General features: G+C 32.1%; 1 protein-coding gene across 2 annotated transcripts in view; it reads left to right on the forward strand.

Annotated features, from left to right (window-relative positions):
* LOC145261124 (cytochrome P450 3A11-like) overlaps nt 1-15,748 on the forward strand; it is a 273,410-nt gene that overhangs the window by 147,889 nt on the left and 109,773 nt on the right. The window contains exon 1 of one of the 2 annotated variants that reach the window (XM_080119375.1): nt 11,653-12,167. The exons of the other annotated variant lie outside the window; for it this stretch is intronic. Within the exon in view, the coding sequence (XP_079975501.1) occupies nt 12,094-12,167 (74 nt within the window). The 5' untranslated portion in view covers nt 11,653-12,093. Of the gene's footprint in view, nt 1-11,652; nt 12,168-15,748 lie in introns of those variants that run through there. 2 annotated transcript variants of the gene reach the window in all.

A 15,748-nucleotide genomic window follows, 5' to 3' on the forward strand; every position in this document is an offset into this window, starting at 1 on the left:
AAATCTTCGCCATCGCTTGTGGAACGAAAGGGGTATTCGACTAGACACAAACGTCCTTGTCTACCGTGCTGTTGTTCTTTCCATTCTTCTTTATGGATCTGAATCATCGACCCCATACAGACATCACATCAATCAGCTGGACGTTTTCCACAAAAGCTGTCTACGCTCCATATGTGGTCTTAGCCTCTGCGACAAGGTATCAAATGCCGAATTATTCACAAAATGCAAAATATCTGGCATTGAATCATTCCTTATTCAATCGCAATTGCGGTGGGCTTGTCATGTATTGAGGATGCCCGATGACAGAATTCCAAAAATTGCGATGTACAGTCAATTTGAGGGTGGTAAAAGAATTGTCGGACGTCCTTGGCTTAGGTACAAGGACAAGTTGAAGAGTAACTTGTCTGCAGTGAACATACTATACAGGAGTCTTGAAGATGAGGTAAATGACCGAAAAGGATGGAGATCAAGGTGTTTTGAAGGTCTCCAGAGGTTTCAATCTGAAAGCTTAAGGCAACTGAAAGAAAACAGAGTAAGAGCAAAACGACTAGCAGCCGCACCAATATCTGCAGCGTTAAATCCACATTCATGTTCTATTTGTGGCCTTCTTTGCAAGTCCCTTGCTGGACTAACAAGTCATCAGAGGCAAAAGCATAAATGAGTTTTAGAAATTTTTTCGAAATCGACGTGAGAGTCCATCATATATATATATATATATATATATATATATATATATATATACACGATAATGTATATATATATATATACGATAATGTATATATATATATATATACGATAATGTATATATATATATATACGATAATGTATATATATATATATACGATAATTTATATATATATATATATATATACGATAATGTACATATATATATATATACGATAATGTATATATATATATACGATAATGTATATATATATACGATAATGTGTATATATATATATACGATAATGTATATATATATATATATATATATACGATAATGTATATATATATATACGATAATGTATATATATATATACGATAATGTATATATATATATACGATAATGTATATGTATATATACGATAATATATATATATATACGATAATGTTTAAAGAAAAAATAGAAAAAACCGAATGAAATTATTAAAAAATCAACGTTTCGTCCCCGCTTCAGAGGACATCCTCAGGATAATTGAAATAAAAATGTGATAAAAGAAAAAGTCATAGATCGTGCGACAAAAGACAGTTTTTCAAAATCCAACCCATGTCGGGAAAGGACGAATATGTGTGCGTGTCCCGACATGGGTTGGATTTTGAAAAACTGTCTTTTGTCGCACGATCTATGACTTTTTCTTTTATCACATTTTTATTTCAATTATCCTGAGGATGTCCTCTGAAGCGGGGACGAAACGTTGATTTTTTAATAATTTCATTCGGTTTTTTCTATTTTTTCTTTAAACATAACGTCAACCACCGCTGGTATATTTTTAAATTCCTTATACATATACGATAATGTATATGTATATATACGATAATATATATATATATACGATAATGTATATGTATATATACGATAATATATATATATATATATATATATATATATATATATAATATACAGCTTTTAAGTCTTTACACGACCGGTCGCCACAGTCGATTGAAAATTTCTTGGGGCGATTAAAAGTCGTAAATCACTCCCCCGCCAATCGATAAAATTTCTTTAAATAAAGAAACGGGAAAAACTCATTTATTTTACGACACTCAAATATGCGGTGACTTAGAATGACTTATGTCTCATCATTTGTGGATTCTTTCATCTCTAGTTGTGAGACCGTTGGAATATCGTATTGAAAAAAGAGTGGTCACGCTGAAGGTCAACAAGAGGTCAAATTTGCACATTCGGCGTGTAGTCAAAATGTCGCCTTCATTTAGCTCTCTGATTTTGTAAATTTATTTCGAAAATAATTCTTCGACGCTACAACTACATACACTTCATGCCTACAAAAGTAAAGACGAAATTTTGAAAGAGGAAAAAAACGCATCGTCCCGTCAAGCATCCAAACAAATGATTCTTATTTTTGTGGAACAATAATATGAATGATGCTATATAAAGAAACTGTTGTTGTATTTTAACGTTTTGTTGAATATTTACTGAAAGGTTTGTAGTAATAAAATAGTTGATTTACAAGAGTTAAACAAATATTTTCTTATTAGATTATACATACGTTAATTTCTTGAATTGTTGTAAAATTTTTTACTATTATTGACTGAAACTAAGACATAAAGTCGGACGAGTAAAAATATTTTGGGGCGAGTAAATTTTCCCTCGCAATCTCAAAGTTGGTGCAAAAATAATGTCGTTTTATAGCGTTCAACTTCAAAAGATAATAAACGTTATAATGGAAAGAAAGACCGTGATATTCGACACATTTTTGCCAACAAGAAACAAGTTTATTCATCCCATTCGCATAGAAATCCGGAGTTCTGAAGCAACGAAGTCATTGAAGGCCGATTCGGCATCATCTCTTCTTTTGAAGCATTTTTCGCACAGGAAGTTGTCGAGATGGTTGAAAAAATGATAATCGGTGGACGAGAGGTCCAGTGATTATGGCGGATGAGGTAGAGTCTTGTAGCCCAATTCGTTCCGCTTCTGCAGGGTCAGTTAAGCAACAGTTAAGTAAGAGGAGAATTAGTGCCTTCATATTGACCAATCTTGGGTACATACGTTGGAGCTTCTGGTGCATTTCTTCAATTTGTCAGTAGTACTTCTCCGCCGTAATCGCTTCGCCTGGATTCAAGAAGTTGTGATGAATGAGACCGGCCGCAGACCACCAAACAGTTCCCATAACTTTTTTTTTATGCCAGTTCGGCTTCGAGAAGTGTTGTGGAGTTTCTCTGGCATCCAACCACTGTGCCGAACGTCGCCAGTTTTCATCGAGGATCCACTTTTCACGTCACAATCCGCTCAAGAGATTGATCGTTTTTGTTGCACAAAAGGAGCATAAAAGACACATCAAAACGACGATTGTTTTTATTATTGTTCAATTTATGCGCCACTCATTTATCAAACTTTTTAGCTTTCCTATTTGCTTTAAATGGCGAACGTCTGTTGAGTGGTCGATCTCGAGTTCAACAGCAACTTCCCATATGGTTTTGTGAGGATTGGCTTCAATTAAGGCTTTCAAATGTTCGTTATCAACCGTAGCTGGCTGGCTGCAACCGTCTTCATATTCAAGGTTTTCATAACTATTGCGAAAGTTCTTGAATCATCGTTGTGCCACACGTTTGTTAGTGGTTCCTGGGCCAAACACATCATTGATATCACGAGTTGTCTCGGCAGCTTTTCAGCCAAGTTTAAACTGGAACAATAAAATTGCGCGGATTTAAATTTTGTCCATGCTGTCGAAAAGCCTGCAAAAAATGAGTGACGATATTGAGAACGGTAACGAATAACAGGTTTCGATAGAGCAATAAACGTGCTTCAGAATGATATATAACATGGCTATATATATGAATGAATTAAATCAGAAATTTAATATATAAAGGCCATAAACCTGTGAGTTTGTGTGTGTGTGTGTTTGTTTGTATGTCTGCATAAAACGTTTGACTGACGCATCAAAAAATAACAAACTTGGTATCATAAGGAAGATCAGAAAATTGCGGAAAAAAAAATCGACAAATTGGCCAAAACGATCAATTCTGTCTTGTGAACTCAACGGTTTATTGCTATGAGGATGATAAATTTTTCAAAAATTCTACGTTATTACTACATAATTAAAACCAAATCCAATGTATTTGAAAAAATGCGGACTCATGTCGCCGTAAATGACGTCAACTCTCTTTAATGGCTATTATTTACATAGCTGGTTGAGAGGTATTCTACATTTTAACACATGATTTTCAAGTAAAAAAAAAATGGTTCCTACATGATTATTGCATCTAAAATTCTAACATATCCAAATATCATGAGAATCGATAAAGTATAAAATAATTATGAATGAAACTAGTTAAGAACAACGCAAAACAGTTGCCATATTTTAAAAAGGAAACAGTGTATTTTCTATGAATTGAAAACTGCCTAGTCATTATACCGGAAATGACGTAATTTCTCTTAAATTGACCGACGATTTTCTTTTAGGATTCGTTTGAAAAAGAAATATATACAAGCAGAAGACCTGACGTTGCCCAGTATTAATTGAGATAGATAAGAACATATACTAGCAGCGTCGCCCATGCTTGAATGAAATAGGTGGAAATATATACTAGTAGAAGGCCTGGCATCGCCCGAGCTTGAATGAGATAAGTGGAAATATATATTAGCAGAAGACCCAGAATCACCCTGGATTAAATTATATATACTAGCAGAACGCTTGGCGTCGCCCATGACTGAAAGAGATATGTAGAAAGATTTACTAGGAAAAGGCCCAGCGTCACCCGGGATTGAAAGGGATAGGTGGAAGTATGTACTAACAAAAGGCCCATCGTCACCGGGAATTGAATGAGATAGGTGGAAATATATACTAGCTGAAGGCCCAGCATCACGCTGGATTGAATCAGATAGGTGTAAATATACACTAGCAGAATGCCCGACATCGCCCGGGCTTTTATGAGATAAGTGAAAATATATAATCGCCTTTTTCCGAATGAGATTGATGGAAATATATAGTTTCTGAAGGCCTGGTGTTGCCCGGGATTGAATGATATAGGTGGAGATATATACTAGCAGAAGGTCCAGTGTCGCCCGGGATTGAATGATATAGGTGGAAATATATACTAGCAGAAGGCTCGGCATTGGCACTTGAAAGTTTTTATGAAATCCCTCCAGACAAGGCATGAAGTAACTTGAATTTTTTTTTATGGAAATCGCTATAGACAATCCATGAAGCCACTAGAAATTTTTTTATTTAAATCGCTCCAAATAGGGTGTGAAGCTACTATAGATGTTTTATGGAAATCGCTTCAGACAAGGAATGAAGTCATTAACAATTTTTTATGGAAATTTCTCCAAACAAGTCATAAAGACACTTGTAATGTTTTATGGAAATTACTCCAGAAATATATACTAACAGAACGCCTGGCGTTGCACAGGATTGAAGTGATAGGGGAAAATATACACTAGCAGAGGGCCCGGCATCACCCAATATTAAATAGGGTTAAGTGGAAATATAAACTAGCAGAGCACCTGGCGTCACCTGGGATAAAATGAGATGTTAAAATATATACCAACAGAAGCCCCTGCATCACTCAGAATTGAATGAGATGGAAATATATACTAGTACAAGGCCCGGCGTCGCTCAGGCTTCAATGTTATAGATAGGAATATATACTAGTAGCAACCCTGGCATCGCCACTTGGAAGTTTTTAAGCAAATCACTCCAGACAAGACAAAGCCGCCAGAAATGTTTTATGTAAATCGCTCCAGACAAGGCATGAAGCTACTTGAAATGTTTTGTGGAAATTGCTCTAAACAAGTGATGAAGCCGCTTAAATTTTTTATGCTAATCACTCCAGACAAGGCATTAAGATACTTGAAATGTTTTACGAAGAATGGCCCCAGACAAGACATAAAGCGACTAGAAATATTTTATGGAAATCGCTCTAGACAAGGCATGATGCCTCTAGAAATTTTATACAGAAATCGCTCAAGATTAAGCATGTAACCACTTGAAATCTTTTATGGAAATCGATCCAGACAAGGCATAAAGCACTTAGAAAATTTTTTGGAAATCGCTTGAGACAAGACATCAAGCCACTTGAAAGTTTTTATTGAAATCACTTCAGACAAGGCATAAAGCCATCATAAATGTTTTATGGAAATCGCTCCAAATAGGGCTTGAAGCCACTAGGAATTTTATATGGAAATCGCTCTAGACAAATGATAAAGCCACTAGAAAGTTTTATGGGAATCGCGCCAGACAAGGCATGTAGCCACTTGAAAGTTTTTATTGAAATCGCTCCAAACAAGAGTCATGGTACTGGGAATGTTTTCTATCTAAGATACAACGCTTCCTGTCCGGTTCCCATCTCGTGTAAACGCGCAAATCTGAGAAATCAAATATAATCGAAATATTTTATAAGACTATGCGTCAAAGAATTGCAATGAAGACATTTATACGGAAAAAATAAAGCATAATTTATTCAAGGAATGTACAGCAATTTGTCAGTCAATGATAATAGAATGATGATGTTCTGAGTTTGTAAGTAAAGCATGTGTTTGTAAATAAAAATAATGTGTTTGTAACTAAAAAGCATGTGTTTGTAAGTAAAAAGAATGTGTTTGTATGTAGCAGATGGGAGAAAACACTATGATTCATCTGTCCTTGACAGATGGATGGTACCAAGAAGCAAAGCAAAATACAGAATATTTCACTGGACCGCAGAATTTTTTATTTTTTTTCATTCGCGCGTTCCATTTCTTTCTCATTTATTATACTCTGTTGTCTCACAGAAGTCGGTATGGTCGTCCGGTTGGATTAAACAATAGAAATTCATTGGCTGAACATGCGATTACTTTTAAATGTTGAGGTTGTCATGTGGTCTCTTTTGTAGTTATGTATGGGGTTCGCTTATCAGAATTTTGAAATATTTTTCACTACATCTTGGATTACTCCAGCATTGTTAACCACTTTGAAAGTAATAATAGTGGCATAAGAAAACGATAGAATTATCCTATGTGGCACACATAAACATTCAGTTGACTTATTGTTCAAATGGTAATTGTAATTAGTACGATTTACAATCGAACACGTTAGCCTTTACTTGGTAACATACTTTACTTGGTAACATACTTTACTTGGTAACATACTTTACTTGGTAACATACTTTACTTGGTAACTTTACTTGGTAACTTTACTTGGTAACATACTTTACTTGGTAACTTTACTTGGTAACATACTTTACTTGGTAACTTTACTTGGTAACATACTTTACTTGGTAACATACTTTACTTGGTAACTTTACTTGGTAACATACTTTACTTGGTAACATACTTTACTTGGTAACATACTTTACTTGGTAACTTTACTTGGTAACTTTACTTGGTAACATACTTTACTTGGTAACTTTACTTGGTAACATACTTTACTTGGTAACATACTTTACTTGGTAACATACTTTACTTGGTAACATACTTGGTAACATACTTTACTTGGTAACATACTTTACTTGGTAACATACTTTACTTGGTAACTTTACTTGGTAACTTTACTTGGTAACATACTTTACTTGGTAACTTTACTTGGTAACATACTTTACTTGGTAACTTTACTTGGTAACATACTTTACTTGGTAACTTTACTTGGTAACATACTTTACTTGGTAACTTTACTTGGTAACATACTTTACTTGGTAACATACTTTACTTGGTAACTTTACTTGGTAACATACTTTACTTGGTAACTTTACTTGGTAACATACTTTACTTGGTAACATACTTTACTTGGTAACATACTTTACTTGGTAACATACTTTACTTGGTAACATACTTTACTTGGTAACTTTACTTGGTAACATACTTTACTTGGTAACTTTACTTGGTAACATACTTTACTTGGTAACTTTACTTGGTAACATACTTTACTTGGTAACTTTACTTGGTAACATACTTTACTTGGTAACATTACTTGGTAACTTTACTTGGTAACTTTACTTGGTAACATACTAGAAATACCAAAGCAGATTCTTCGATCATTAAGTTGAACTTTGCCATGTTCATCCATTAGGGTCATCAAAGCCTTTTTAGAGGCAAATTAAGGGCATGTCAAGCGAAATATTAAAATTATCATAATGGTATTCAAATTGTAAAAATCATTTATTGGACCAATTCACGACAAAACTCGTCTAGCTGCAACCACTGACAATAGTTTCTCTCTCTGTCTCTGTCTCTGTCTCTGTCTCTGTGTGTCTCTCTCTCTCTCTCTACCGAAAACTAAGCAAAACTTCCATGAGCAAAGTTTCTTTCCCATAATTTCTCGTTCATAGAAAAAGTATCGCGGGGCTGCTTCCCAATTGACTACAATATGGTCGTTTTCAAGTTGAATTTAAATAAATTGTCGATGAATAAATAATCAAATTCTACTTAATCATTACAATCAGTACCAATCATCACGGTGTTATTAACAGTCCATCTGACAACTTCAGTAAACATTATCATCGAATGGCGTTTGGGCCTTGATAACTACTGACATATGAGTAGAAAAATGTATCAGGAGTAAATTGGTTGAAATACTGTTTTTTTATAATGTTTTAAAACAAGAACTACAAATCAATTAGTTATTATATTAAAATACGGCTATTATTATTCAGAACACATGTCTACTAATGTTTCGTAGATTATGTAATAATAAGAATGGCTTTCTATAGATCTTTTGTGTTTTCCTGTTTAAAGTCACACACATACAATTATTTGGCCGGTTTGGGCATTCGGTCTGAATTTGTTGATCCACACTCAAATTATTCTTTACACATTAACAGTCGATGAATTCAGTACATTTGTTGTCACTTTCTTCATAGAACTGTTATGAGAAGATAATTATTAAGTTTTGCAGCATCCAAGATTTCGTTTGATTGGCATTTGCGACACATTTACTATTCATTGGTCATTCAATACGTAATTGATTTCGAATATAAGCACATTAAACGTTCCAGATGGACTTTATAAATCATTCCATTGTAGATTTATTCTCTTTCTTGCGTTCATACTTAGAGACAGAATTTGGTTTGACGCACAAAAGAATATTTCTTATTAAAATTAGTAAACATATCAGAGAAGAAGATGCCAAAGGTCGGGCGGGCCGTAACAAGTAAACGATTCGCACACTTGGTAACAAGAATTTTAACCATTCACACAATTTTCATTTGATCTTTAGTTGATTCTGGTAATATTTTGAAAAGCCCCCCCCCCCAAAAAAAAAAGTTTAAAGTGCGACATTTTGTTCACTGAATAATAACGAAAACATTTTAACTTCAAAACTGATGTAATGGAATAACGTAACATCCCTTCATAGATGAAATGAACAATGGATATATTGAACCTCTCACGTGACTGAGAGAGAAGGAAAAAAGACAGGAAGAGAATAAGAAAAGAGGTCGAGTAACTCTTATTTCACATGTATTCCCTTGTGAATAAACCCCTTTGTCTTTCACACAGAACCCCGTGTTTCTTTCTGGATTCTTATTTAAAGTAAGGATATAACAAATGGCGACAGGATTCGAATTCACAAAAAGGAAACTTTAAACCAAAAACATATTGGAAACGAAGAGAAAAAATACTGCACGGAAAAATTCAACTGCTGAAGAAAAAAAAGCTAAGACACAGACAAAAAGAAAGTTATATATATATATTTTTTAATTCAGTCTGTTACGGCTCTGCTGAAAAAAAAGGAGAAATTGACATTTTACGAAGCATTGAAAAGAACAATTTTTGAAAGTTGTCCATTTCAAATTTCTAAGAAGTTGTCCATTTCAAATTTCTAAGAACAATTTTTGAAAGTTGTCCATTTCTAATTTTATAAGAAGAAAAAAATAAGGCGGAAAAGAACGCGTGCATGCTGTTGGTTCAGTGTCAATTTCGTGTGTGTTGCAAAAACCTTGTCTACAAAAGAATGTTTTTTTTTGTGGTTTACAAAAATCAAACTATTCAGTGAATTTATTTCATACTTTATGCAGGTACTGTTAACCTTTTTGTTTTATCACTGTGTTAAAAAAAAATTCTTCCATATGGAACAGTTAGCTGAGTTTACAAAAACAATACAATTAGCACTGACAGCTCAATAAAGCCAGATTGAATTTTTTTAAAAAAAGCACAGTTAAAACAAAATGAAGTCTTAAAAACAATATTGATGAAACAAGAAGAAAAAAGATTGTCGGTTTACTCCGGAAGGAATTGCAAATTCGCTGACAGAATTTTTATATGAACCAACTAATGGCTTAATGTTTCCAGCATATTATCGTAGATAAGAAAATTTTTTTCCAAACGACGTCAAGCCTGGTCGGATGAAGACAAAATTATTTTACTGTTGCAAAAACTGAGTTGCCATGAAAACACGAAGTATACCAATTTTATACTCCCAAGGAAACACGAAGATATTTCTTTTAAAGTGACTATAGAAATTTTATCGAACATTTTCGGGGAACGGGATAACTTATTTTATACTCATTATAGGTGTTTAAATATTTTGAAACAAGATGATGAAGACTTTATCGTCTATGCTGGGAGAGTAAATTCTCAATGCGAGTTATTTAAGTTGAAAGACCTAAAAGAGGACATGTTTAAATGCTTGATATTTGTGCAAGGGTTAACATTCTCGAAGGATGAAGAGATTCGTTCTAGGATATTATCTATTATGAACCAAGACATAGAAATAACCTTACAGAAAGTTACTGAGGAATGCCAGAAACTTTGTATTTTGTCAACATTTTTCTCTTCAATACTAGTATTATCTTGTTTTAAATTTAACAGTTTCTGGCATTCCTCAGTAACTTTCTGGCATTCTCAGTAACTTTCTGGCATTCCTCAGTAACTTTCTGGCCATTGGACTCATTACAAACTCAACTTTTAACCCTCGATCAAACGGACAAGCGGAAACATTTGTCGATACTTTTAAACGAGCTCTAAAAAAGAATAATAACATCGACACGGAAGAAAAAAGCATTAAAAAATTCTTAGCAATATATAAGATAACACCAAATCCAAATACAAATGCTAAATTATCCCCAGCTGAAATTATGTTTGCCAGGAAGGTACGTTCGGTGTTCGACCGGTTAATCCCAAGAGAAAAAGTAAAAAAAAAATATCAAGGGTAATTTAAGGTACAATGACGGGGATAAACTTTTCTTCAAAAATTATCGGGCAGGGAAGAGTTTCTGAGAAGAAGGCATAATCTCAAGAAGAATTGGGAGAATGGTTTACATCATAAAAGGGCAGTTTTTTTTCCACAAAAAACATATTAACCAACTGAGACCCCGATACATAGAAACAATCAGAAACCAAGAGTTACCAATGGAAGTGCTATATGACACTTTCCATATACAACCTCCAAATAAGGAAGTACCAGTAACTCAGAAATCCAGTCACTCTCCAAAAGTAAAAAATCAGCAAACACAAATGGTGAGGAGAAATGAAATGAAAAGGAAAAGGACAGATTTTTTTGGACAAATTTAAAAAGGAAAAAATGGTAGAAGCAAAATCCCATGGAAGAATTTAGCTTGGGAGGAAGGTGATGTAATGGAATAACCTTATATCCCTTCATAGATGAAATAGATATATTGACACTCTCACGTGACTGAGAGAGAAGGAAAAAGACAGGAAGAGAAGAAGAGGTCGAGTAACTCTTATGTCACATGTATTCTCTTGTAAATAAACCCCTTTGTCTTTCACCCATAACCCCGTGTTTCTTGCTGTATTCTTATTTAAAGTAAGGATATAACAAAAACAAATTTGCTACTTAAAATATTGCGTCCCTAATTTTTCGCGTACCTGTTGACTCCTTATGCAACTAGTGCTATTTTTAAAATGCTCCTACTGTTTTCGAGATAACACTGTGGCTAAAAAGAAATGTATATTTTATTTATTTTTCACTTATTCAACGTGTGTTTGTTCGAGAGGATATTTTGTTAAATTTAAAAGTAAAAGCACTCACTCATTTTTTATTTCTGCGTAAAACCACAACGGATATGACGTAACCATACTATGTAAACATCAAACGCGTCGCGCATAACGAAAGCCACGAACAGATTCATTCAACTTTTTAGCGGATGATCGATAGGTCAAGCCAACCTAGCGTGATTCAGAAGCCTATAATAGGAAAGTTTTACGCAGTTGTTCTTCTGAACTAAGCAAACAGCATTTATAATGCGTGTATTTATCTCCGGTTGAGAAGATAGAACTAGGACGCGATGTACTTTATTTAAAAAATAGACACATGATTATATAAATGTTCGGAAGGTCAGCAGGCAGCGATAGTTTCGGTGAGAAGAGAAAAACATCTGTTTGGAAGAGTCACACAGGGGAAAAAGAAAGCACGAAAAACTGGGACAGCGAAAACAGAATAATTATATAAAAGAATTCAGTTTAACAAAAGGGAGAAAAATATGGAGTTTATTTTCCACAACTTGTCGCTCCCAAATGCTGTTATTATCTGCATATTCCTTCTGCTATTTTATATGTAAGTATAAACCCACCTTCATTCTGACCTTTTTTTTTTGCTTTCTTAAAAATGTGATCTTTTATGTGTCAGATTTTTTAGATAAGGATTTAGATTGTTCGGACACGTCGCGCAACGGATAAAGGCATTGAGTTACAATTAGTTTTAAATATCTACATTATAGAGGTTGAAGACGATAATAACTAAGAATAAGATCAAAATTATTTAACACTTTTACAGTTATAATGTGAATAATGCATATCCGTTGAAAATTTTCTACGGATTTTCCAGTTAAACATAAACATTAAAAAGATGCACTCGACGAAGGTCGAAGGTCGCATAAGCCGAATTTTTTTTTAGAATAGCATCGAAAATTTTTTAGAATAGTATCGAATTTTTTTTTTTTTTAGAATAGCATCGAAAAATTTTTTTAGAATAGCATCCCAAATTTTTTTAGAATAGCACCAACAAATTTTTAAGAATAGTATCCCAATGTTTTTAAAATAGCAGCAAAATTTTTTTAGAATAGCATCGAAAAATTATTTTGAGAATAGTATGAAATTTTTTTTTAGAATAGCATCGAAAATTCTTTTTAGAATAGCATCAAAACATTTTTTAGAATAGCATGAAATAATTTTTTTAGAATAGCATCAAAAAATATTTTAGAATAGCATCCGAATATTTTTAGAATAGCATCAAAAAGTATTTTTAGAATAGCATCGAAAATATTTTTAGAATGGCATCAAAAAATTTTTTAGAATAGCATCAAAAAAAATTTTTAGAATAGCATGACAAAATTTTTTAGAATAGCATGACAAAATTTTTTAGAATAGCATCAAATAAATTTTTTAGAATAGCACCGAAAATTTTTTTAGAATAGCATCGAAAAATTTTTTTAGAATAGCATCAAAAATTTTTTTTAGAATAGCATCAAAAAATTTTTTTAGAATAGCATGAAAAATTTTTTAGAATAGCATCAAAATTTTTTTTTAGAATAGCATCGAAAATATTTTTAGAATAGCATCGAAAATCTTTTTTAGAATAGCATCAAAAAATTTTTTTAGAATAGCATTAAAAAAAATTTTTAGAATAGCTTCCCAATTTTTTTAGATTAGAATCCAAATTTTTTTTAGAATAGCATCCCAATTTTTTTTTAGAATAGCATCAAAAAAATTTTAGACTATCATCCCAATCTTTTTAGAATAGCATCAAAAATATTTTTAGAATAGCATCAAAAAAATTTTTAGAATAGCATCCCAATTTTTTTAGAATAGCATCCCAATTTTTTTAGGATAGCATGAAATTTTTTTTTTTAGAATATCATTGAAATTTTTTAAAATAGCATCCCAATGTTTTTAGAATGGCATCCCAAATTATTTTTAGAAGAGCATCCCAATTTTTTTAGAATAGCATCCCAAATATTTTTAGAATAGCATCCCAATCTTTTTAGAATATCATCCAAATAGTTTTAGAATAGCATCCCAATTTTTTAGAATAGCATCGAATTTTTTTTTTTTAGAATAGCATCGAAAATTTTATAGAATAGCATCAAAAATGTTTTTAGAATATTATCCCAATTTTTTTATAGAATAGCATCGAAATTTTTTTTAGAATATCATTAAAAAAATTTTTAGAATAGCACCCCAAATTATTTTAGAATAGCATCGAAAAATGTTTTTAGAATAGCATCCCAATTTTTAAGAATAGCATCAAAACATTTTTTAGAATAGCATCTCAAATTTTGTTTAGAATAGCATCCCAATTTTTTTTAGAACAGCATCCCAAATATTTTTAGAACAGCATCAAAAATCTTTTCAGAATAGCATCAAAAGATTTTTTTTAGAATAGCATTGGAATTTTTTAGAATAGCATCCCAATTTTTTTAGAATAGCATCCCAATTTTTTTTAGAATAGCATCTCAATTTTTTTAGAATAGCATCGAAAAATTATTTTAGAATAGCATTCCAATTTTTTAGAATAGCATCCCAAATTTTTTTAGAATAGCATCTCAAATTTTTTTAGAATAGCATCCCAAATTTTTTTAGAACAGCATCAAAAATCTTTTCAGAATGGCATCAAAAGATTTTTTTAGAATAGCATTGAAATTTTTTAGAATAGCATCCCAATTTTTTTAGAATAGCATCCCAATTTTTTTTAGAATAGCATCGAAAATTATTTTTAGAATAGCATCCAATTTCTTTTAGAATAGTATCGAAATTTTTTTTAGACTAGCATCGAAAACTTTTATAATATTCTGAATAGTTCAAATGATGCATTTTATTTGTTTAATCATTTAATGTTTTTTTATAAATCAATGTTTCATCACAACTATTCTATAAAAATGTCTAAGAGGACAATAAATAAATGTAAAACTCTTAAGAGTATAGTTCATTCATTTATTTATTTTTGGATACTATTGAGTTTAGGTTGATTTTAAATCGAGGGAAGTACGCGGTACAATTTTCAAGGGAAGTAATATGGAAGTAACTCACTGTGGAGTGATTTTTCAAACGAGATGAAAAGTGGGAATAGTTAAATTGAGCGAATCCTATATCTCATAGAAAATCTTTCTTTTTTAAGTCATTCGAATTGCATTTTGAACATGAATTGCATTTTGAATATGATGATTATCAATTGCGCTGTTTTTTATATCGAATCTAAGGTTAGTTCAGTTGGATTTTTTACTATGTTTAATAACATTTCGTTTTTAATTTTTACTCGAAAGAAGAAAACGCTATCCACTGGTCATTTTTCTTTTAATAATGTTATTTTTAAAAAAATACATAAATGTAATTAGTTCGATTAAAAATTACATTCAAATAAATAATCTAGTCCTTCGCAATCCAAGTGTGATATAGAAATCAATGTAAGATTCCGAGTAATTTAATAATAAATCTATGAAAAACAAAATGTAAAAGAAACTTGAAAACCTCTCAGCGTTTGCGATATTTTATTTCAAACGCAGATAGTGATTTCTTCGGATCAACTAAAACATAGGTCTTTGAAAATGATTGAAAAGTTGAAATGATATCTGCGTGAAGTGTCTTCAATTTATACATACGAAGTTGAATTACTTCTTTCATTTATTTTATGCTTAATGCGTTTAATATATTTGTTGTGTTTTATTTGTCGGACATTAAATTATGGTTAAGTATATTTTAATTCATGCAGACTTTGTATTATTATTGCAGAGCATTTTTCAATTGAAATTAGTTTTGTACTTGATATATATAGTAGTGATTTCAAAAGTTAAAAAATTGAGTTGAGTGTCATCAGCCAGAATCGAAAGCAACATATTTAGTGCTCCAGCCGCGTTTCTTACCGTTTAAGCTATTGAGAGATGTATAAGAAATATTTAATATTAAACGACTTGAAGAAATGAATTGAATTTGGACATGCGAAAAAGAAGTAAAAATATGTCGGCAAGTTGAGGTGAACAGTTTGCATCTCAACTTGTCAACATTTCAATATGTCTCTACGCCTATGGAGGTAAGCAAAGTATTCAGCATTACGCTGACAAATGTCATACAACGCGGTTTCAGATTGGAGATATTTGTTCACTAGTGATAAAATTTAAAAAAATCAGTTTCCTAGAATTATCG

This window comes from Euprymna scolopes, chromosome 37 (assembly GCF_053919585.1).
Source record: "Euprymna scolopes isolate OS-2025 chromosome 37, ASM5391958v1, whole genome shotgun sequence".
Taxonomy (NCBI): domain Eukaryota; kingdom Metazoa; phylum Mollusca; class Cephalopoda; order Sepiida; family Sepiolidae; genus Euprymna; species Euprymna scolopes.